This window comes from Stegastes partitus, unplaced genomic scaffold, assembly GCF_000690725.1.
Source record: "Stegastes partitus isolate 25-593 unplaced genomic scaffold, Stegastes_partitus-1.0.2 Scaffold239, whole genome shotgun sequence".
Classification (NCBI taxonomy): domain Eukaryota; kingdom Metazoa; phylum Chordata; class Actinopteri; family Pomacentridae; genus Stegastes; species Stegastes partitus.
The window spans coordinates 616,547-640,440 of NW_007577970.1; the positions used below are offsets into that span (position 1 = coordinate 616,547).

General features: G+C 38.8%; 1 protein-coding gene across 2 annotated transcripts; it reads left to right on the plus strand.

The window, feature by feature from the left end:
* The first annotated feature begins 1,608 nt into the window (after positions 1-1,608).
* Positions 1,609-23,532, plus strand: dnajc5ga (DnaJ (Hsp40) homolog, subfamily C, member 5 gamma a). Of its 2 annotated transcripts, XM_008281625.1 has the most exons (7): positions 1,609-1,748; positions 13,278-13,405; positions 14,316-14,529; positions 14,758-14,914; positions 16,933-17,111; positions 17,903-17,946; positions 18,650-23,532. In XM_008281625.1, the coding sequence occupies exons 2-5, from the start codon at positions 13,287-13,289 to the stop codon at positions 17,106-17,108; spliced, it is 666 nt and encodes a 221-aa protein (XP_008279847.1). In that variant the 5' UTR covers positions 1,609-1,748; positions 13,278-13,286; the 3' UTR covers positions 17,109-17,111; positions 17,903-17,946; positions 18,650-23,532. The 2 variants fall into 2 exon arrangements, with proteins under 2 accessions (XP_008279847.1, XP_008279848.1); XM_008281626.1 differs by lacking the exon at positions 16,933-17,111.
* The last annotated feature ends 362 nt before the right edge of the window (positions 23,533-23,894 follow it).

Sequence of the window (23,894 nt, forward strand, 5' to 3'; positions counted from 1 at the left end):
GCTATTAAAAGGCATTTCACCAGAAAAACAGTGGATTTTCAACCAGACAAAGAATCTCCCACTTTGGTCTTCCATGTTACCAGCTTCAACTGCCACACCCTGATCAACTCTGCTGAAGCTGGAGCCACATCTGCCCCCAACACCAGACGTCACCGAACCCGCCAAGGAAACTGCAAGTATAATTTAACAGTTTAATCTGCTGCTTCGGGTGAAAGACTTTTGCAGTCTCTGCTCCACGTTTGGTTTCACATTCTCAGATTTTCAATCAGCATTTTCAACATCTTTGTATTTTATGTTTTATGTTTGTTATTGTTGTTATTTGTTTGTTTTAGTTAGCAATAAATGTTTTGTGCATATACAGTTGTTTCTTGTGTTTTCTATGGTTTACTTTCAGTCACTTTGCGTATCTGATCTTTATAGTTACCTGAGCTCAAAGTTAATTCCCTAACATTATGAAACACTCTTGACTGATCACCAAGAGTAAACAATTTATTAAAACTATTGTGCTGACTGAGATTATATCACTGGACTAATAATTTAAAGGTTGGTTTTGATAATTTTAATTAATGCATTTAATTAATGCAATAATTTGCTTTCCCCTGCATTGGGTATTCTATATATTATTATATAATCATTTCTGTAAATATACTATTAAAATGTCTTAAAGGAATTTGTTCTAAAGCTGCAGATATATCAAGAAAGAGTGGCCACGTGTATGTGGATGGCTTCATTCAAAAGATATTGTTCTTTAAAAAAAAAAAAAAACAACCCTGCAGAGATCCTGGAGAGTCTGAAATTGATTTGAGTTTTAACTTCCTTGCAGTACTTTATTTCATTCAGTAATATATTTACTATTTCGAACACTCTGCAGATTCTAAACACCATGTTGTGTTTTTTTTTTTCTTCCGTCTTTTAGAGTCTGATGATTTTATAACTTGATGTTTTATTTTCCTGCCTTGTGAAGCACTTTCTAATGTACATTTTGACAAGTGCTTTTAAAATAATCATCATAAAATAAAGATGACTATAATTGCAGGACAAGCAATCTAAAATCTTCATAAAATCTTATTCCAGTGGGCAATAAAGTGTTGATAACGCAGTTTAAAAGCACATTTGCATGCATGATATAAAAAAAAGTGAAATCAAACAATCAAAGCATGCGATGGGATTACAATGCTGCATTCAAGAACTGTCTGAAAACAAAAAATCTAAACTACATCGAAGTTAAAGGCATGGGTCAATGACTCAGCAAAGTTGTAAATATTTACGGCAAATGTGGTGACAAAGCTATTAGGAATAAATACAAAGTAAAGCTGGGCTCCTGGATAAGATGGAACTACTGAGACGTTTGCGGCCCGTAACGAAGGCATTATAAAGTTAAAACAATGGTTGCCATCTTCTAAACGTTTCTCTAGTAGCTCTGTATTGCTGAGCTGCATTAAATCAACTTTGTGGCTATAATTTGTGAAATAAATGTGATTACTAATAATTGTTATGAGCTGTTTATTCTAAACAATGAATTTTTGGCGAAACCTTGAAAGCAACATCTTCCATCCTTCATTTCCTGGAAGGAGGAGCCACGCACGCAGAAGCGACCCGGCGGCCACAAGCAGGCTATCACCGCCCAGGCTACCGGGCTACCGTTACCGTGTCCCTGACCCGTTAACTGGGAGTTAAGACATTAAACCGGATGCCTCTATGATCCAGCTAACCTTACAACGAGATATACAGTGTTCAGTTTGCACAAGGTAAGGCATTTCGGCAGTACTAAATTAGCTAGCACGAGGTTAGCTAACCGCTGGTAGCTGTCATGGTCACGTACGCCGAACCACATTCAAAAATCTGTCAGTTTAAGGTTGACGTGAGGCTCAGCGCATGTAGCATAACCTTAAATTACCTCACAGCGGCAAAGTGTTTCTTTATATCGTATGAAACGTTCGTTCATCTCTGAAAACTGTCAAACAGAATATAAAAACGTTTTTTTAATAGTAATAATATTGTAATTTTGGAGGGCGGTGGCAGCCAACAGTTGTGAACGAAAGCTAAGTTGGTGAGGACTTGAAATAAAGGCTGCTGGACACTAACAGTGTGTGTGGTGTACGCCGAATTCATGACTTTGCTCGTATTGATGTTTTGGTAAAGGTATGACACATTTAACAACCCCTTTAGTGTGTATAGATAATTATAATATGTTAAATTGCCCAAATTGTAAATGTAGGTTGGTCCATCTTTGTCTTCACGCTACAGCGGCTGCTTCTAGCTAGCTGACTGCTGAGTATAACGGGCCATTTGTACAACATGATGTTTTAGTACTCCTAGTTATGAAGTTTTACTATAGATTTGAGGTTTTCCGTGGTGATAAGATGCGTCGTCTTAAAGTTAGGTTAGCTAACAGCTAGCTACCTGTCAGCGCATCGACCAGCATGACAGTTAGTTTGGTTGATTAAGAAAACCAGAGAGATATAACTTATGACAGAGTGACGAGAACCAGAGCTCGTTAAGGGAAATTAGTAAAAAAAAATAATCCCTGTAATGTGTATTTATGAATGGTGGGGTGTAAAATAGAAAGTAGTTCTCCATGTGCGGGGAGATTAGCAAAGGATTAGAGCTCCACAAGGACAAACAGACGACAATCACGCGGTATTCCCTCCTTCATTATATCCGCATCGTTATCCCAAAACACCAGCCCCTTTCCTCCCGGAGCAACCCGTGGTTTGATCCTAAATTTACCACGTCACCTGTCTGTGCAGCTGTTGGTCCGTTCGGTTACCACCGGGATGAAGCTTGCACCACGCAGGTTGCCACATCCGAAGCTACAACACCTCTGATGCCAACGTCCACCTTGCCAAAAAAAAAACTAATATTTCCATTGCATTTAGGATGTTTTCATTCAGGCAGCGTTGCCCTGAACTTAACCTCCCAAAGAGGCTCATCCAGCCAGGCTCTGCCAGCCAGGCTATAATCCCTTAATTATTTCAGGTTCCTTCTTCTCAAGTTTGAGGATTTTTGGGTTCTGGATCCCTGCTTATATCCTACTACTTAGCCACTTTATGACATGAATGTGTTTTTTGATGAGGACAGCAAATGACTTGATAAGCTGATTTAGCAGGAGCCACTGATGATTTGTAACAATTGCACAAGACGCCTGAGTTTTAATCCTGTGCAAATCTGCCTACTCTGTAACATGTAAAGTAAATAATCCAAAGCATATTGCCTTCCACTATTTTCAGTCATTTCTGGCATAAATATGAAGCAACATATGGAGAAAATAGCAGATTAGTCACTCAGAACAATAGCTGTTATTTGATCACCCAGCGTACTCATACAGTGATGAGTTCTGTGTCATGTTTCAGTAGAAGTTTGAATATATGCTCTTTACCACATATATAAATGTGACATTACATTTAAAGCCATGGTTGGTGTTCAAGGCGGGACCACTAATCACGGAAATGCCCAGAGGCCCCAAGACTATAGGGTTACCACATATCATATGATTTACTTGGATTTATTGCGGAACAAAATATACATATCAACCATAGTAGGTCCTTCATCCATCTTGTGACCTCATTTTTCAGAACAGATGCTACGTCTAAATCTGGTTTTAGTTTATATTGACCTAATTTGTCGTAAAGTTGGGTTTTATGAAGTTCCTTTCGTCAAGTTAATCAACACAGAAAAATCCAGGGAAAAGTTGTATTTCTCCATCACAGGAAAGCTGCAAGGCTGCAACCAACAACTGTTTACATTATCAATACATTTTCTTTCATAATCAATTATTTGTTCAATATCATAATCCCCTGTCCAGCAGCCTAAAACCCAAAGATGCTGAGTTTGCTCAGTTTGGGAGGGAAAAGCAGATGTTGGAATTTTCAGAATCTGGTACCAGCAAGTTTTTCAGCATTTATGCTTAAAAAAAATTAATTGAGTCATGAATCTGCTGTCAGTAATTTTCTGTCAATTGAGCAAACGATGACTCAACTTATTATTTCAGTTCTGGGGTACGAGTTGGCTTTCAGTGCCTGTGGTGAAAAAATGAAAGTGACATGTATAGTGGGGGTGAATGGGGACCCAGTGACAAATTTTTGTTGCCCCATAGATAGATAGATAGATAGATAGATATAACTTTATTAATCCCTTTGGTAGAACCTCAGGGAAATTGTTAATCCAATGTTGATGTTAATTGCCCATCCTTGTGATGGAGGCAGCATTTGTACACAGCCTGAGAGTAAAGTCTGCCTGTGAGATTTAACTTGAAGTTTAAAAAAACAAACAAACAAAAAAAAAAAGATGTATTTTTAAGTGGCTTTTGGTGATTAGATTTTTCTTGCTTGAATCAACCATGGGTTTCTAGTTAATGGATATCCATTGTCATACCTGCTGACTCATGTGCCCTGCCTTACATTTACTTCATGCATTCATAGAGAGCATGATTCACTCTGGCATGGCTTTGTGTACTTCAGATTTTGTTATAAAACATTTTTTTACTTAAGTTAACAGATGATTCTTACCAGGTGCATCTGTTGATCCTCTGTGAAACAGTGCCTACAGATAAAAATGATAAACTGAAATAACACATACAGTTTACATTTTCAGTCATCATTGTAACATCTAAACTATAAAACAATTCATCACATGTAGATGAGGTGCCAATGATTAGAGGCTTCTCAGAGAGTGACAGGTGGAAGCTGTCTTATTAAAACCTCTGACATCGAGGGTCTGCTGCTCTCTTTGCTACTGAAATGTGCCAAAATCAAAAGAGCACTCTATTGTCAGGGAAAAAAAAGGTGTTGGATTCCTATGAGTTTGGTGAAGGATTGAAAAATATCTAAAACATATTGAAATAAATTACTTCACTATAAGGAAAACATCTTCAAGTAATGCAGATTTTTAAAGACCTCAAATATGGCCAGGAGTGTCTGTCCCAGTCTAAGAGCAGACCGTTGCATGCAAAGACAAAAAAAAGTCTCCAAGAACCCCAACATTTCATTACACAATCTGCAGGTAACTTGAGTACACATGGGATGTGTAAGGAAACAGTCATAGCTGTTTGAAAAGAATGTAAGAGCAATAAAATTGCATTTTGCCAGTGGACATACAAAGACCAGGTGATTCAAAGATTGACACAGCAAGAATAGACGTGTTTGGCATCAACCAAAGTCAGCTTTTCAAGAGAACCTAACTCCTACTGTGTAGCATGGTGATGGAAAGGTTCTAGTTAAACAGGCAGTACATGCAAGAAAACACTCTTGACATCTTACGGCTGAAAAAGTTTGCATGAAAAACAGGTCAAAACTGTTCTTCTTTTTTTTTTTTTGCTGGTGTCAGAGACTAGTGGACAGTTACGTAAAACACCTACAAGAAGTTATTCCTGATAAAAGGGGCAATACTAGCTTCTGAAGCTACTTGCCTTTTCCACAGGAAAATCTTACATCTGTTGATATTTTTGTTGAGCAAATTTCTGTTGTTGTAAGAGTCTTAAATAAGTGTTATTTCTGCTTTAATAGTAACTTTTATGGCTGTTGTTGGACTTAAAGAGACTGGTGTTCCTATGAATTTGTCCCAATTATATCAATGAGTATACTAAATAATAGAATCAACTTTTTGCATAGTGCAGTGCAGTTCTCTGAGGCAACGATTGTAACCAAGTGACTAATATCGGATGACAATTTGATGTCGCTCTCACTCTGTTCTTATAAATATTTTTTAACACTTGTGGTTGACTTGTGTCAGCCTTGTGAATGTGCTGGTCTTAACTCACACAACCTTTATAAGACATTTAAAAGAGGAGGTTTGCTGTCACCTCGTTATATGAAGTAAGACATTTTCAGCATTTGGAGTGATACTGTATGTTCCCTACTTCGCTCTGATAAAATGTTGAAGCGTCTCTAACTAATGCACATAATTTGTGAGATGCTGGACAGTTTGGTTTGTAAATATAATGTTCCGAGTGGGTATGCTGAATATTCATCGGATGCGGAGTATCAAAGGTTTGTCAAACTGTCAGGCAGAGACATTTTACTTGGCCTTGGCTGTTGCAGTTACATAGCTAACATGCCACACACCTTCGAAAGCTGCAGTTATTTTTAACAACAAAGATGCCTATTTTAAGAGCCACAGTGTTGCTGAATTTCTTAAGGCTTTGTGTCTTTACTGAGGGAGAATTTCACGGGGGTTGTTGCCTGCAGTTCTCACGTGATTTTCCTCATTTGTGGTATTTGACAAGCGCCTTTGTCTCGAGCAGCGAAAAAGGCTTTGTCGAGCCAACACGAAACAGGGGTCAGATTCTTTTAGGTTCTTTACTTTAGTTAACTACTGTTAAATATGGATCCGAGTAATTAAATGAGTCATTTTCGTGTCTATGCTTGCTTTTTTTTTTTTATGCTGGTAGATATCAGCTTGGAAATACTTTAAAATATGTTTATTTGCAACCACATCACTACCGGTTCAGATCATTTTATAAATAGTGAGAAAAGGGCTCGGTCTTGATGTCTCCTCTTGTGAGCTGTTCCTTTAGATGCTGCTGGCAGCTGTCACAGTCTCATAATTGTTTATTCAATATTAGCATCTTGTAAACAAATATCTAGTTTCGTGTCTGCCAGTAACTCTAAGACTATTTGCGAATGCATTTTTTTTTTGTATTTGACATGTCTGTGGGTTTTTAAGAATTTCCCTTCAGGGTGATCTGTATCTGTATGGCTTCTTTTTTTGTACATTTTGAAATAGAAAACGAAAAAAAACCCAGCTTATACAGAAACAGTGATTACTTGCATTGTTTTTGATTAAGGATGTTCAAAACATACCAACCGATACATCCGTTTTGTTAGCGCAAATCTGTCTTCATTTTCGATAAAAGCCCAGCAGTGTCTCAGTTTTTCAATCTGTCTCGACAAACACATTTGCCTTTACTTTGCCTCCTTCATCTTCTCTTTCTGTCTCTCAGCTGACAGCGTTTCAGCTTAAAATCATGATGAATCGTGGCTAAAGTTAGATAAATAGCAGCACTTCATAAAGCTCCGAGTACAGGCGGCTCACAGTCTAACAGTTTGAAATGACTCCTCTGTATCTCTCTTTTCTCAGTCCCCAGCTTTAGTGCAGGGGCTGGATGGCTCATTTGGATGGCATCGGTCCTGTGGGCGTTATAAACAAGCACCATTTGCATACATACAGGGAAGTTTTAGAAGCCTGTGCCACGACGACTGCAGTTGGTTAATTAACCTAATAGACCTGGCTCAGTGATATCCGATCGATGGCTTCAGTGTGAGTTATCAGCGCACACATCTCGCCTGAGCAGTTCTGCAGCCACAAAGGTTTATATTAGGGAAAATATCGAAGCCTTGCTTTTATGTCCTGTGGAAACGCTTCCCCTTGCCAGACTGCCCCTTGGTTTGTGCAGCATGTTTGGAGGAGTATTTACATAAGCTTTCTTGGCTCCAGAAGGAACGCCATCTGGGCCTGCAGCGTTTCCATCGTTGAGAAAAATAATGTCCTTTTTGAACTCCTCTTTGCTCCTCCTCTTATTTCAATCAAGAGCCTGACTTGATTTTTGTCTGTGGTTGTGCACTCTCAGGAAGCTTTTGTAGCATAGCTGATTAAAGTCACACCATTATCCCTGCAACTAGTCATCAATACAACTGCAAATAAGCTCTGTTTTCACCATTTGGTCTTTCATCAGAAAAATGTGATGTATTGTAAGACAAAGAAAAGCATATCCTTACATTTGTAAAATTATTAAATGTCATTATAATGTCCTCTTAGCTGTGGTCAGGGCATGAGGACTGATCTGTGATAGGAAAATCTTCTTACAGACTCAGTCAGTAACATATGCCTTTGTAATTGAGCAGCGATAAAACATATTCTGTTATGCAATCTGTAGTATTCCTCCAGCGTTCCAGTCTGGCAGACAGTATGTTACTTTTCACATGTTTACTTATTATAATACCTCTGCAAAAAAAATAATTGGAATTTTTTTTTCTTTCCATATTTAGTTTTATATTATTTATGCATTGACCATCTTATGTAATAACATCTCATAGAATATTTTCCCACCAATATTTATTTTGCCTATTTTAAGAAAAGTTTGCATGTATTTAATATAGTATTCTGTTATTATTTACCTTCTAAATTTGCTGCTACTGCAGCTACATAATTTCCCAATAGAGGAGACCAGTCGTGATGTACTTTAGTGTAGCGTAACTGTAAGGTCTTAAGTGAAAAGTTTAGATGATATTGATGTTTATAGGCTGACGTTTTGCCAAACTAGTTATAAAAAACAGGGTGTTTCAAAGTCTTTTTGAAGTTCTCTCTCTTTATAAATACTATGAAGTGACCTGATTTTTTTTGAATGACTGTATTGAGAACTACGAGTAAGATAGTGCTGACTTAGTGCCATCTGTTACAACTGCAGATGCATGTAAGCATTATGAAGCTTATTTTTTGTTTTCACAACAGGAAGCGCTTAACTAATTAGATGAGAAACAATAGGGGCAAAGCTGCTTTCTCTTTCACCGGTGCAGCACTAGACATAGAATTAGATTCAGGGGGGTTTCTCATTAAATGCAAAGACAACCTTAAAGTACCTAAGTAATAAAGGAAGAGTAGACATCAGCTGTCTGACCAGAATTCACGGAAAGTGTCTTCTGAAAGACACCCTCAGGATGGGGATCTAATTTTAGCCGGTGCTGTGTGTGTGTGATGGAAGAGAACACAGGATAGCATGAGAGAGGCCGCTTTGCTTGCAGAGGAGTACTTGCCTGTCACTTAACAGCTCATAGCTCACTGAAAGGTATACGTATGCATCTCAAAAATATTAAAACTTCACAAAACATTTTTTTGTATTTTCATTCAAAAAGGTACACTTTCATATATTTAATATTCATTACACGTAAAGTGAAATATTTCAAGCCATTTTTTGTTTTGATTTTGATGATTATTGCTACCCAGTAACTCAAATATTAGTATATTTCCTAAGATCAATCACAAGTATTTCTAGTGCAGAAATTTCCGACTTCTGAGACGTATGTTCATTTATACACTCAGTCCTTGGTTGGGGCTTCTCTACCATAAATTACTGCGTCAAAGCAGCGTGGCACGGAGGCGATCAGTGTGTGGCTCTGCTGAGGTGTTACCGAAGCGCGGGTTGTTTCGACAGAGGTCATCAGCTCGGTGGTATTTTTGGGCGAGATCCTTCTCTTGACAGTAACCCATATGGGGTTTTATGGGGTTCAGGTCAGGTGAGTTGGCTGGCCAGCCAAGCACAGTAATATCACGGCCAGCCAACTATTTGGTAGTAGTTTTGGCACTGGTTCAGGAGTGTCTTGTTATAAGAAATGCAAACGTTGTAGCGTCTTTCCTGAAAATGTCTGCACTTGGTGGCTCTCGATGCACTGACGCCAGCTTCAGTCCACTCCTTGTAAAGCACTCCCAAGCTCATGAATCAGCTTTATTTGACAGTCCTCTCAGGGCTGCAGTCATCCCTGTTGCTGCATCTTTTCCTACCACACTTTTTCCTCCAGTCAACTTTCTATTAATATGCTTTGTTACAGCCCTCTGCCAACAGCCAGCCTTTTCAGCAATGACTTTCTGTGGCTGACTCTCCTTGTGGAGGGTGTCCATGATCGTTTGCTGGACCACTTTCAAGTCAGCAGTCTTTCCCATGATTGTGGTTGTGTGAACTGAACAAGACCAAGACTAAGTTTACTCAAACTAACTAAATATTCTAATATTTGTTGGATGTCAGATTTTTCCAGCGTTATGAACCATGATCATCAAAATTGAAACCAAAAAAAAGAAGGCTTCAAACATTTTACTTTACATGTAATGAGTCTAGAATATACATTTTTACTTTCTTAATAAATTATGGAAAATATGAAATGTTCTTCATGTTTTCTAACCAAGTGGCAGCACTGCTATAGATAAACAACTGTGCAAGAGTTTTAGGTACTAAAAATATAATGAAGAAGCTTCAAAAAATATTGCCACAAATAGCTTTTATTCATTGATTAACTTGGGGAGAGCGCACTAAACAGAAAAACATCCAGTCAGTATCTGGTGTACCGGTCTGGTGTGTCTTCATGAAATTCCAGACTGACTCCATGGTGTGGAGATATTTTTCTTTATTTGGGCTGGATGTCGTGCTGCAGAATGAATTTGGAACGATCAGGATTTCTCCCTGAGTTACTGTGTCCTAACTCAGTACTTTTGCACAGCACTGTACCTCTGAGAATGAAAAAACACTGTTCAGCCTCAGCTGTCTCAAGTAAACGTCTTTATTGTGTCAGCATTAAACAGACTGCACACATCAAAAAGAGCATAGTGTCTACTAAACCATTCTTTCCCCCACCAGCTTATTATACCAAAGCTGCACAAGACCATAAATAGGGGCGTATATGGCTCCTTTTAGCTCTTTTGTCTCTTCCCTGAAGCAGAAATTCCAGTAAGAACCAGATCTAACAAACGTATCTCAGGCACTGAGACATTATAAGGTTGTGTAATCTTAACAACTGGACAGTGTAGATATTTTTCCTGTACACCTTTGCACCCGACAGCCCACAATGTTAATACTAACACTATTACATCTCCAAGCTGTTCTACTGATATTACTTAACCAAGAATTTAAATTATTATTAAGACAGTTAATAATGGTATTCATTAGATGGCTGTGGCTCCAGTGGAATAGCACGGTTTGAGTCGTACATGGCAGTTGTGACAGCATTGGTGTGTAAATGGGTGACTCAGAAACGCATTGTAAAGCGCTTTGTTAAACCTAGCTAAGGATATGAGGCACTATGTAAATATGACCATGTGTATCCTAACTAAAGAAATGTTTTGGTTTAAGTTCAGTGAAGCGAGGCACAAATCGTCTGGATCGATGAGAATACACTCGTTGAGATTTTGTGATTTTGTAATGCTTAGCTGACATAACAAAGCCCCATTTACACGGCTCTAGTATTAGCTGGGGTTGCTGTGTGTTTTGCAATAATTACAAAGGTCATCTCAGTTTAATCCTTATGCAAATCTACCTTGTTCATAAAGTACAAAATCATAAACAAATTTCTTACCGTATTCCAGTCAGGAACAATAATTCTGTGTGAATCAACATCTTAGCAGTTGGACGTTGTGTTTTGTTGGTTTCTGTACTTATTTATTTACTTTCAAGGATGCATTGGATATTTTGGGCTGTTTTTCCCCAAGCTCGAATTGAGAATGAGAAATGCTGCAGTAGAAATGCTGAATCAGTGTTTTGACTTCGGATAAGGCTGCTGTACAATGTATTCCCTCTGACTTTGCTCTTTTAACCCGTAGTGCTCTATTGTTGTAGATGCCGTAATATAGATATTTAAACAGTTGTTTGGTTTGCTGTTGTGTGTAGTGTAGTGCAGTGCTGTCTAGCCAGACTCTGACCAGGACATTGGCTCTCTTTTACATGGACTTGAACGGGTAATCTGTGAGATCAGCAAAATGTAATCTTCTTTAGTCAATGACCCTGGCGGCATTATTTATGCGGGTGAGTAAGAGTCGGTCTGTGTGTGTACAGTAGCCATAGCCTAAAAGAAATACCTCTTCTATTGTGTAATTGTGACACACAAATATTTCTGTAGTGCATTGCCTTTATTTAGGAGCCTCCTAAAGGAGCCCTGTGGTCTTTCCGTTGGCTTACAGGCCAGGAATCACCAGGAGTAGTTGGATCTGCTGAGAGTTGTAGCGAGAGAACACCAAAGTAATAGCATTCATACAGAAGATAGAGATGATAAAAATAATTGCATTTGCCTTCAAAGATGAACATGCACACAGAGACTAAGGACTAAACGCCTTTAAGCCTGCAGTAACTTGTTTCTTGTCTTGTCGGGAGCAACAGAGCAAGTTGTTGTCAAAATATACACATGTCATCAACTTGATTTGAAAAACATGTTGGAGAAATATTATATTTCATTTAGACTGGTGTTTATTATGAGTGTTGTGAATGTCAGTTAGTCTCCTATAGCTGTTCTCAGTTTCAATCAACTCCTGAGGGAAATCTTTTTCACTTTCACTGCTAAATACTCCACTATGTTCATCAGATGGGCCTGCCTGGTGCCGACCGGGTGGTGTACAGCAGATTTTTAGAGATTTTTTTTGTACCATGCTGTGGGTGAAAGTGTCACTAGAGACACCATGAGAGACGTGAGAGTGAACCAAAACAGTGAAGTTTGGGGAGATTTCTGTTTCTTTTCTTTTCTTACCTTGACCGTTGACAGTAAAGAGGCAGATAGGAAACAAGTGGAAAGTGAGAGTACTTACATGCTGAAAACCTCAATACAGATCAAACTGGGTATGCTGTGATTGTGTGGCATGTGTTGTTACGTTTAACTACTTGGCTACATAGCAAGATGAACAGGCTAGTGGGGCACGTTGAACTTAATGTCACAAAGGTGGCTCTCTATTAACCTGCTAAAACACAATCATAACTGATGCTGCATAGCTAACCTGTTCCAGAGGACGTTCTGTTCAGAGTTTTGGATTTAAATTGCCTGTAAGAAGTGCCACCCTTTCACTATTTCATTGCCTGCAGATTCTCTGTGATACAGATTCTTCAACTGAGGGAATATACCTACAAACCTGTCGAGCTGTGCGTTCGTAATCCCATTGAATGTAGCCACACAAGTACAGTAGTCAAACTGTATGCATCACTGTGTCATAGGCACCTGTATGCATTTGGTTTTGAAGAAGCGTGAATAGAAGAAAAAAAGAAGAAGAAAAAAAGCATGGGTTATCAAAGAGCTGATGACCACCATCATGATACCTGCTCTCTCTGTCTGGGGTTTTAGGTTTTGTAGAGCCAGCTTACACAAAGAAAGCTTGGCTGTGTCCAACTTGCCTCATAGTACACTTCTCAGGCTCCTCAGGTTCTGGTATATCGACAGTGTGCTGGCATTTAACTATTAGTTGACTTGGAATTCAGAATGTGTTGTATTAAACTTTTTTGTATAACTCCTTTAAATTTTTTGCTGTGTACTTTTTTGTTAATTACTACAGAAATTGCTGATTGCTTCATTTTTATCTTTGACTTTTACATACAGCACCCTGACATCCTTCACTGTATATTTCTGAATCTCTATTGACTGTACTAGATGACTAAATCTGCATAAACTAGACTGCTGGTTGCTGTTGCACTTGTGGGTGTAGAGTGCTTAGACTCTTGCAACGTGGCAATAGGCTACTATATTAAAACCGTCATGCATCATCATATTCCAAAAATTTTGATGAAGGGTTTTGTTTTTTCTTTTTTTTCCCTTTAACAGAGGTGAGCCATGGCTGAACCGAACAACTCCCGTCCCCAAAGGAAGATGTCCACCGCTGGGGAGAGTGTGTACAAGGTGCTAGGGTTGGAAAAAGGAGCGTCAGCAGAGGACATTAAGAAAGCATACAGGTGAGCTGTCTGATACTTGAGTAATCTGAGTTATTGCTCCACTTTTAAAATGGTCTCAATTGCTTCTTTAGAAAGGATTAGCTTCTCCAGAGAAGACTGACTATCCACACTGCAATTATTACTTTTGGTCTTTTCTTAACTGTTATCTTAAATTTGTGTAATCGTAGTCCTGACGATGTTGAGAAATTCATTCTCATAAATTAATTACTGCATGACTCAAGTACTATTTAGAAAATGCAAACGCAGCCAAGGTGACATGAAAGCATTTGTTAATGAGCAGCTAATGATTATTTTTATTATTTGATTAATCTTTTCAAATGTTCTGTCAATCTGGATAACCTTCAAATGTAGACACTAATTAAATACAGTTCAAAGCTGAATGATTTCCCACAAACAATGTTATTAAACAGACACAAACAGCAAACCTTTCTATTTTAGAAGCTGGCGCCACCTAGTTTGGCACTTTTTCTTGGTAAATGACTTCAATTATTTAGTCTTGTAATTAGTGTTGTGACTATTCTGATGATCATTTCCTCCATTGGTTGGTCACTTGTTTGGACTAAAAAGTGTCACATAAATTGTGAACCTGGCTATCAAAATTTCTTGTAGGCCCTAAAGAAATGCCATCAAAATGATTATTTGCTTCCGTTCTGCATAGAAACTGATCTATAATATATTATGACGACAGTAAGGCTGGTCATAAGAGGTGGAAACTACAATCATGGAGGGTGGTATAGGCCCTGTAATGTTTACAACCTAGACATTCTAGGTTTGAGGTCATGGAGGAACTTTACCACGTAGGACATTTTTTTTCTCTTCAGACTTCATCCTTGAAGTTCTAAAATTATAAAATTAAATTATTTCTATCGGCTTAATTTTGTTTTGTCCAATTTCCCTTCTCTCCTGTCAGAAAACTAGCATTAAAGTACCACCCGGACAAGAACCCAGATAACCCGGAGGCTGCAGAGAAGTTTAAGGAGATCAACAACGCCAACTCTATTTTAAATGATGAGACCAAGAGGAAGATTTATGATGAGTATGGCTCCATGGGCCTTTATGTGTCCGAACAGTTCGGAGAGGAAAGCGTCAAATACTACTTCCTCATGTCCAAATGGTGGTTTAAGGTTTGTGTCCTTTTTTTGCATTTATTCTATGTGGACTTTTAAATGAAAATTTCATTCTTGTGTCAGAACCAGTGCCAGTACTACTGACTGTGCAAAATTACATCTCTGACCTTTTTGAAAAGATTGAATAAAATCCTCCCTGCTGTCAGTGATTTGGATAAAGATTAAAGTTCTGTTAGTTCCTCCCGTCATATGGCTAAAAATCTGTTTGCGTGCTAATCCTTGCAGGGTCTGGTGGTGTGCTGTACATTTTTCACCTGCTGCTGCTGTTGCTGCTGCTGTTGTTTCTGCTGTGGGAAGTGCAAGCCGCCTGATGACGATGAAAACTACCAGTATGTCGACCCCGAAGACCTGGAGGCCCAAATCAAAGCAGAGCAGGATGGAGGTGAGTGACTGATCAGAGTTATAGTTTAACTTAAGAACTGCTGTTATGATTTTATAAACAAATATTGACATTTTGCGTTTTTTGTCTTTTTGTGTAGATGTGTACAAAATTGCTTTGTTTTTCTTTGTGGTTAACTCTTACTAAGGTTCTGTTCATCTAGGAGGCACAAAAATGACCCACTGCTTTTTATCTAAGTAACTTTTACATAAATTCATGCTGTCGATTCGCTTAGGCAGAATGTGAGTACAAGATCCTTTAGCTGTGATGTATAAACACGTTCTGTTCAACATTACGATGGGGGCAATTATTCATGGTTAAAAATTGTCACATTTTTCCCTCACCCTAATAGGTTTATTTTATGTGGACTAATCTGTTGAAAATTGTGAATAATGTGTTGCTTTGTTCTCTAATTTATCTATGGCCACTGCTGAAGTTGTTGTTCAGACACTATTCAGAAGTGTTAATGCATGCAGTGAGAAAAGAAGTGAGCAGAGCCTAGAGACTAATAGCCCTGACAACAAATAAAAGAGTGGAAAAAAGGGAGTGTGGCTTTAATCACGCCGAAGGATGGAGGCGATGGTCATTTGTAGCTTTTTTTAAAAATGTATTTATTTATTTTAAACAAGACTGAAAGCTCAACAGGGAAATGCCCGTGGACAGTATTTATTTCTGCTGGACAGGGCAGGAGTGCACAGAAAGTAACAGACTCCAGTCAATTCAGTTAAAACGACGATAATGTTGCTTCTTCTTGCTCCGTGCCTAATGGAGTCTGGAGTTAAGTTGTAAATGCACAAGTGTTTTTTGTTTGTTTGTTTTTTGGGATTTTTGGAGGAGAAACTTTACTTGTTTTTACATAAACAACTTGAGCAGGGCAGCTTCTCAAGCCTTTATCTTGGACTCACTGTAGTTGCAGCATTCAGAGACACACTTTGAGAAGTAAAATATCCGTTGCAGTTGGGTTTGATTTGTTGATTATAGGGCTGTCACAATCATGAAAGTTTATTCGACAATTGTCATATAAACAGTTGCAAGTACAAATGTACTTGTTTAAAGTAATGATGTGAGTGTATTTGAGTGCCACTTTATTGCTGCAAATCTGTCAGAATGCCTCTGCCAAGTTATTGGGACTTCTTTTTTCATTTGGAAGAAAACTGAAATGTGCCCTCAGTGGTTCTAGGGTGTTTGATGTTGCAACTAAATCCATGCAGCTAATCTCAATAGATTCTTCATGCAGTTGGTTAAATATTGGAAGTGAGGCGCCTCGAGAAAAACAGTTGGTGGCATATAAAGAGTGCGCAAGCAGAAAATGATGTGGAGGTAGTGAGTGAAATATGACATTTGTGTGAGTTTCTTTCAGCTGTTTATTGTATACAAGTAATGATTGTAACAATGATACAAAATGACTGCGGTCAGCTCAGTGTGATCAGGTGATTATGTCATAATCAGTCTAGTCGATCATAGGGACAGATGGGAAACACGGTAAGAAGAAGTTGAGGGTGACATGTAAACTAAGGATGTTGCTTTAATCGAAAAATAACAGAAACCTGAGGCTGCAAACCCGCTGCATGATGCCACTTTAGTACCTTCTTGGGAAGTTATGTAATTTAGACTGAACAACAAGCAAAGTAACAACTCCTGTGTAAATGGAAATTCTAAAATGCACTTTAGCAGTATCTCAGGAGGTGTCACGACAGCATTTACATATTGTCCCTCTGCAAATTTGCTATTATTAGCTACCATAAACTACTGGACAGATGAAGTGAGGCTGCAGCAGCAAAAACCCACAGAGCATTAAATTGAGTCACAGTTATTTTACTGCTTTCGAATTAAACTTTTTATTTGTAAGAAGGAGATTGTATAATTTAGTCTCACTTTAAATCCAGAAGCAATGCAGTAGATTTTTCCAGCTTCATGTTTTCTGATGTTCACAATCAAACCAACCCAAGGCATTTGGTTACGAGTGAATTTTAAAAGCACCTATACTTCAGGAATCGTGTTTTCATGCTCCACTCCAACAGGTAACACAGTAATCATAGGCCAGCCCACATCTAATCTGGGTCCAGAAAGCCCAGAAGAGCAGGGTAAGCCCATCCCCCTGCCTATGCCCATGCCTCCACCTGAGCCCCAGTCGCCGACCTCGACCAATCCAGCAGGGGAAGAAAACCCTGGAGAGACCTTACCAGAGTCAAAATGACTCGTAAGCGCCACCTCGTCTAATTTATGTGTCACGTCGTCATCCATGCGTTTTGTCTTGTATGAGAAGCCATCTTCACCCTCGGTGTTGCATGTCAGCTGTACGTGGCTTCTGCTTCTTCACTCATCCATAACAAACTGCTCCTGCTGTCCAATTACCACTGTCACGCACATTTACTACAACATTCATCACGTTATTCAAGCTGTCTTGTACCTGCATGTCTCTTCACACTGTCCGTATGCTCCATGTCAGCCTCACATTAAGTGACTCTCCTGTTTGTAAGAAATGCTGTCAGAAAAGAAGCATGGCTATGCGTCATCGACACATTCTACATTTGTACTGTTATTCAGACAAAACATTTATCCTAATATTAAATAGATAGTTACCGAAATGGAAAAAATCTGAACGTTAATAGTTGACACAGCACTGCAGTATGTTTGTCTGCTTCATGAAACACAATGGACTTCATGCCACTTTTCTAATTACATTATCATCTTGCTTTGCTTTGTCTCATTTATAACTTCAAAACATAAGCTGTGTATAAAGAAAGAAGTCACTTTGATAATTTTGTGTAAGACATTGTTGAATTCACTTCTAGGTCTGTTGTAAGGATTTTCTAAACTTGTTAAGTTTCCTAAAACTTTTAGATAAGTTAAGAGATGTTGGTAGATGTTGGCAAGAAAAGACCAAGGGAGCAGAGCCTTAATGTTGCTCTTTTTATGCACTGGTCTTTTACTTTTCTTCTTTTTTTGGTGTGTTGATGATTAAATGAGTGGCCTTGTCTCCTCCAACAGGAACGAGACCGTGTAGATGAGCCTCAACTACCAAAAGCAGGAAGGTAAGATCTTGTGGAGGGACTTTCTTAAGCATTGATTAGACTCACTTTTTAGATGTGCACATGGACAGCTGGTGACACCACAGACGTTGTTATTGCAATTTTACTTGGAGTCAAAGTAGACTGTAAGTGTTTCATACATGCACAGTAGATCTCCATCTACATATTCCATGCATGCACACTGCTGCTCCATGCAAATTTTGGGCTTCATCTGGACATCTGCAGTAAAGTTCATGCAAACTCTCATAGACTTGGGCAGATGTGTGAATTATATAAATACTAATTTGCATACATTTCCTCATTTATACATTTGCATATGTTGGTATCAGAATTCTACCAAAATTAGCTGGAAAACAAAGGCATATCTGAAATCAGCAAAAATCTAATATTTTGCACTCCCACCCTTGATTTGGATAATAATTAACCTCCACAAAGGGACAGCTAGTCTTCCTGAGGCCCACAAGATAAGAATGAACAGCAATTTAATTACACATTATCAGTCGGAAGGAAAGGCAAAAGATAAACGTCATATCTGTCTTTTATCTTCTTACACCACTTCTGTAGGGAGGCAGTAAAGCTGCCGTGAAAACGGTTCCCGTTTTGTGGATGTGTTCGATGTGTATCTCTTTCAGACTTTTTGTGTTGTGATTAGCCTGATACAGCTGCTCCTTATCTCAGTTTGACTCCTACTTTCCTCTTTCTTTAGCCTTTCAAGCCCCTATCATGATCCAGCCACATCTGACTGCTGCCAGCGACCCAGAGAACAACCAGCCCAAAGTCACCAGCCAGCCCAGGCTCATGTCTCAGTCCCACCAGTCCCACCTCACCCCACCTGATCTACAAACAACAGCCGTAAGGTGGGCAATGAAATGCTCTTGGCCCCCTCCACAGGATTCAAATTATGGAGGAGTATTCGTACAGATTAACCTACTTGCTGGCAATGCTAAGACTGTTGTGGATAATTCAGACCAGCTCTTAAGTACAAGGCAACTAGCCATCCTCCAACAAGTCCCCTCTCTTCCAGCTTCCCACATGTCCAACCTGGGCTGGATGTGACCTTAATATTAGTCCACTTATCCAGGGCTGAGCTCGAACTTCTTATTAATCTGTTCTGGTCATCCCATTCCAACCAGTAAGGATGTGACACTGGGCAGGAAGATGGCGAAAACGAGGGGACATGGGAGGAAAACTCACAATGGAAAGGCGATCCTCACTATTTTTCCAGATCAGGACTGGAAGTTGTTCTTTTTCTGTGTCCCAACCTTACTGCTTCCCTCTGTCTGTCCCCAACAGGAGTACTTTTTTTCACATTTCTCCCCCTTTAACTTGCTTTGGAGTTTCCTTCTTAAAAAAACAAAGCCATGAGGATTGGTCGTAAATTTGATGCTACTTGTGACGTGTACACATCATCAGGAGCCAGCAGCAAAACAGAAGCTACGCTTTAAGACTTGAAGATGAGGATTAAATACTTTTGTTTTTGTCCCTCTTCTTTATCCTCCTGTGAACATTCAGTTAAATGTTACATGACCATCCTCAAGCGCTCATCCTTACAGACTAGCTCTTGATGCCAAGTGTGGTGATAAAAAAAAAAGAAAAGAAAAAATTCTTCTTTCAAAGGAGGCGCGAAGTTGCTTCGCTGAGTAAAGTTTTTATTCAATACACTAATACATTTCATTGCTTTGATGTTAAAAGTCTGAGCCAAAACCTGGAGCTGAAGATGTAGAGCTTCGAGGAGTAGAGCCGAGGCTTCCTTCCCCAACGTGCATGCGTTTTTGTCCGGCTGCATGCCCCCTACTGTACAGCACTGGGTTACACACCCCACACTACAACACATGGACGAACTGCTGATCCTTACAGACATTCAGACTCTGGTTAAACACATCCTGTATACAAACACACACTCGTACCAGCCCTTCTGTCATCGTGTGCTGAAAAAAAATATACCCCCAAACATAGTCTGTTGACTAAAATGGACAGATGCCATAACATGGAGGACAAAGTGTAAAGGTTTTATCAAGAAAAGACTGTTGATTGATTACATGTTGTCAGTTCTACATTGTGGTTAGGCTCCTTCTTGTGTTGCAGTCAGATTATTGGTAGACCAAAGTAACAGAGCTTCATGTAGCCAGTCAGCCAGCCCATAACGAACCGGGTCCGGGCCAATAGTCTGTGGAAATGCCATTTTCTCTGTAAGCCACGGTTCTGTTTGTTGAAGTCAACTGTATAATATGTGTTTGGCTCTATGCACCTCGTGAGACGGGTCTGATGCCATTTGACATTTTCTTTTCTCTCAGTTCAACTTGTAAGTCTTTTATTGTACCTCTTACATCCAAAACGACAGAAAGCATCAGCTTGAAAGCTCCTTGATAATCTGTAAACTCAGGTCCAGATTCACTAACACTGCATTGCAGAGGCAATCTTCTGATTTAATTGCGCTGCAGTTGCTTGAGTGCATTTTGAGATGTCATTTTATTTGCAGAATGTTTTGGAAATTTATTTGCAGTCCTTGAAAAGAGCATTAAGCAAGTAATCAACCACCTGTACTGTGAATTCCAGGCACTCACATTTTAACTGGGGGACAGATTCATTAATTCCTGCAATTTCGCACCATAAATATCCTTTTCAGTGATCCGTCTTGAGTCTCCAGGATGGAAAACGCTCCTTTGCTGAGTGGCTTGATGCTGATAGTGCTGTGCCTTGAGGAATATTTATAGCAGTGACTGAACAGACAAACTTTTGATGTCTTTTGCTGTCACCCCAACATGTGCAAGACTGCTCTGGAGCGTCACCTATCAATATTGTGTAGAAAATAATCTTAACAAAATGTCAACATGTTCATGAGCATGACTGATGAAACTAGGCTTCATCTCTTCCATTGAGGCCTTTAGCTCTCGTGACTCGTCATCTTTCCTCATCCTACACTTTTTGGTGATGAGCACTTTCCTTTGCAAACCTTCCTGTTTAGTGAATCTGGATCAGTGTTGTTCATTCAACACCTTGACTTTCACAACAAACACAGCCACTTGAGATATTTGACTTCAACAGAGTTTTACACTCGTGGGCTCAATCGAACGCACATTTTCATTTGTTTTGTTTTCCCAGGTTTTGGATTGCTTACTTTAGTTTAACGTTTACCCTTTGATCAGGTTCTAAAGCAGGTTACACCCATCGATCATGAGGGATTGTTTAAAGCAGTGTCCTCTGGATGGTCAGTTTTAGGGCTTCATCTTTTATTTAACACTATGTCTGTATGTCTAATCTCAGAAAATGGTGAGAAATGGTCGATGCGGTTTACCAGATTTAGATTTCCCAGATGTCTTGTTTTGGAGTCCTGGCGTGCCAAGACAAAGAACACAACAGATTTTTAATAAGCTACAGTCAGACAGTTTTTGGCATTTTTACTGATGATTGATAAAACATTTTAATCTACAAGTTGACAAATTGTTTCAAGAATTCTTTTCAGGATTTTCTGTTGCTGTCAAGTGAGCAGTTTTCACTGATGTGTTATTGCTGCAGTTGATCAATAACTACAAAGCTATTTGTAACTTTCATTATTCCTATGATTAATAATTCACCAGTCAAGTGCTTTGGCAGATTTAATGCACTTGCTGAGACATGATGATTATTAATTGTAATGTGTTGTTGGTGAGGATTTTAACCAAGTGTCTGGATCAATCTGCCTTAGAGTCACGACAAAAGAGTGAGATCCAGGGTGAAAGGTCAAAAGATGACTCAATTATTTTAACAAAAAACACTACATTAATACGAAACAAATGGATAAGGTGTGGCTGTCTGTATAGTCAGCGTAGAGGTTTGTATTTTGAGGAAACAAAGGGCCTAGGAGCCTCAAACTAAGCCGCTGAACATTCAAGCAGGCCATCACATGGAGCATTAATCTGCAGAGGTTTTGTGCGACCTCTGAACAAACTGACGAAATGATACAACGGACACTGAAATGTCTCATGTGCTCAACGTACAGATAGAAATTGTGAAGACAGATTTCTGAAGGAGCAGTTCAGCATTTTCTGGGAATATGTTTTGTTAATTTGTTTGCTTCACTGCTTCTGGCCAATAAATAGTCCAACATGTTACCCCTGTGAACCCACAGCATTGTTACAGTTATAAGATGCTGATTAATGAGCTTGTAGATGTTGGTCAGTGGATCCTGTTACTTCTTTGACAGAGCTGGGCTAGCTGTCGCCTCCTGTTTACAGTCTTTCTAAGCTAAGCTTATTTGATAGCCTAATATTTAATCTATTCATGATAGTGGTACTGACAAAACAAAACACAAACCATGTTTCCTAAGATGTTGAACTACTCCTTCAGATCGCACTATTTAAAATGTCAAGGAAGGAACATTTTGCTGCCATAGATCATATTACTTCATCTAACCTTAAACATTGTTTACTTGTGGCATGTGGAGGTGAATGTTCTGTGAGGAGTTTTGGTCCAGGGCAGAGTTCTGGTGCGTGTAGGTCATTTTTAAAACAAACGTCGTCCCTTTCTGGTGTCAGGGTGAGAGTTGAGGGCAGGAAAAGTTAAGGCCAGAGTGTCAGCGCTGGTAGAAATCTCTAAAATCTTCTCTCTGCTGCTGAAGTTTTTCAGTGTTGCCCAGTGAACTGCAATAAACTAACGCAGAGCTCTACGTAGGACCACTTCGTGAATTACAAACTGCTCAAACAAATATCTCCATCGCTTAACTCCAGCTCTGTGTTTGATGGATTACATATCAGCTTGTGTTACTCAGCGGAACTGTCTGCAAACTTGAACATTATATCTTTTTTTTAATTTTTTATTGTCGATAGCCAAAACTGAAACAAAGCATTTCATGATTCATTTTATTTAGTCTTTTCTTCAAATCCACTCAAATTAAATCAATTTAGTCGAAACTTGATGAGGTCCATGGAGCACTGAAAGACATATTTAGTATTTTTTAATCGTTGTAAATAACTCAGAAAACAGCAACGTTAAAAAAAAACAAAAAACAACAAAGTTCCTTATTGTTAGTAGACGGGTTTTATGAACTGATTAAACAGTGTACATACATTTTTAATTATTATTTTTTTTATTTATGTCACATAGAAAAACCATAACTTAAATTTAGAGTGACAGAAATACAGGATGGCAGGTGGTCAACTTTGATATTAAATCAAGAGCGTTGAAGTCATTTGTGTTTACTTTGAATCGCTGGCTCAGGTGTTCCATGCTAACATGTTTGCATACACTGTGTTTAGAGCTAATGCTAAAGTATGCGATACAGTTAACACGGAGCTATTGTTCTTCCAGAGACAGACAGATGATCTTTTTGTACCTGCGTTCTTATCATTTAATGGAAAAGTTGACCAGTTGGACAATCTACCAGAATTGCTGTATTTCTTTTTGAGATGACAAAAAAAATCATAAATTCAACATAACAGTAGGACGACATGATGAAAACATCTTATCTGTGTAGCTGACGTTTAATTTTATTGTTTTTTTTTGGGTGGGGGGGAGGGGGCATGTCACTAACTGTTGTGGTTAACTGTGGACGATGTGTAAATGAGGTATTATGGAATTCAACCAAATAAAAATGGGGGATTTTATAACTTACAGTGTGCTACTTTGTCTTATGTTTGCAATGACATGTGAATTTATATTAACCCTCTGAACGCTAAGCAGTTTCTGGGTGTTTTTTTTTTTTCTCCTGTCACATTTTAACTCAAAGTGGGAAGTTTTTTAAAAGCAAATAAAGTCCTAAACCTTAAAACAACGCAAAAAAATCTGACTACAAGAACTCAGAAATGTTTTCTGTTCATTATAAAGCAGTTAATATGCCACAAATCTTTAAAAAAGAAAAAAAAAAAAAACAATTGTTGGATTTCTCTGAATATTAGTTTTCCAGAAATCAAGGAAACCTGGAATCAGCATGTATGTTTTTTCAAGTGTCCCCACATGTTACTGTTACTGGGAGT

Bases quoted from the DNA above. Each gene is read 5' to 3' on its own strand.
- dnajc5ga (XM_008281625.1), top strand. From the start codon at position 13,287: ATGGCTGAACCGAACAACTCCCGTCCCCAAAGGAAGATGTCCACCGCT. The intron at 13,406-14,315 runs GTGAGCTGTCTG...CTCTCCTGTCAG, and splicing joins GACATTAAGAAAGCATACAG to AAAACTAGCATTAAAGTACC. The intron at 14,530-14,757 runs GTTTGTGTCCTT...TAATCCTTGCAG, and splicing joins TGTCCAAATGGTGGTTTAAG to GGTCTGGTGGTGTGCTGTAC.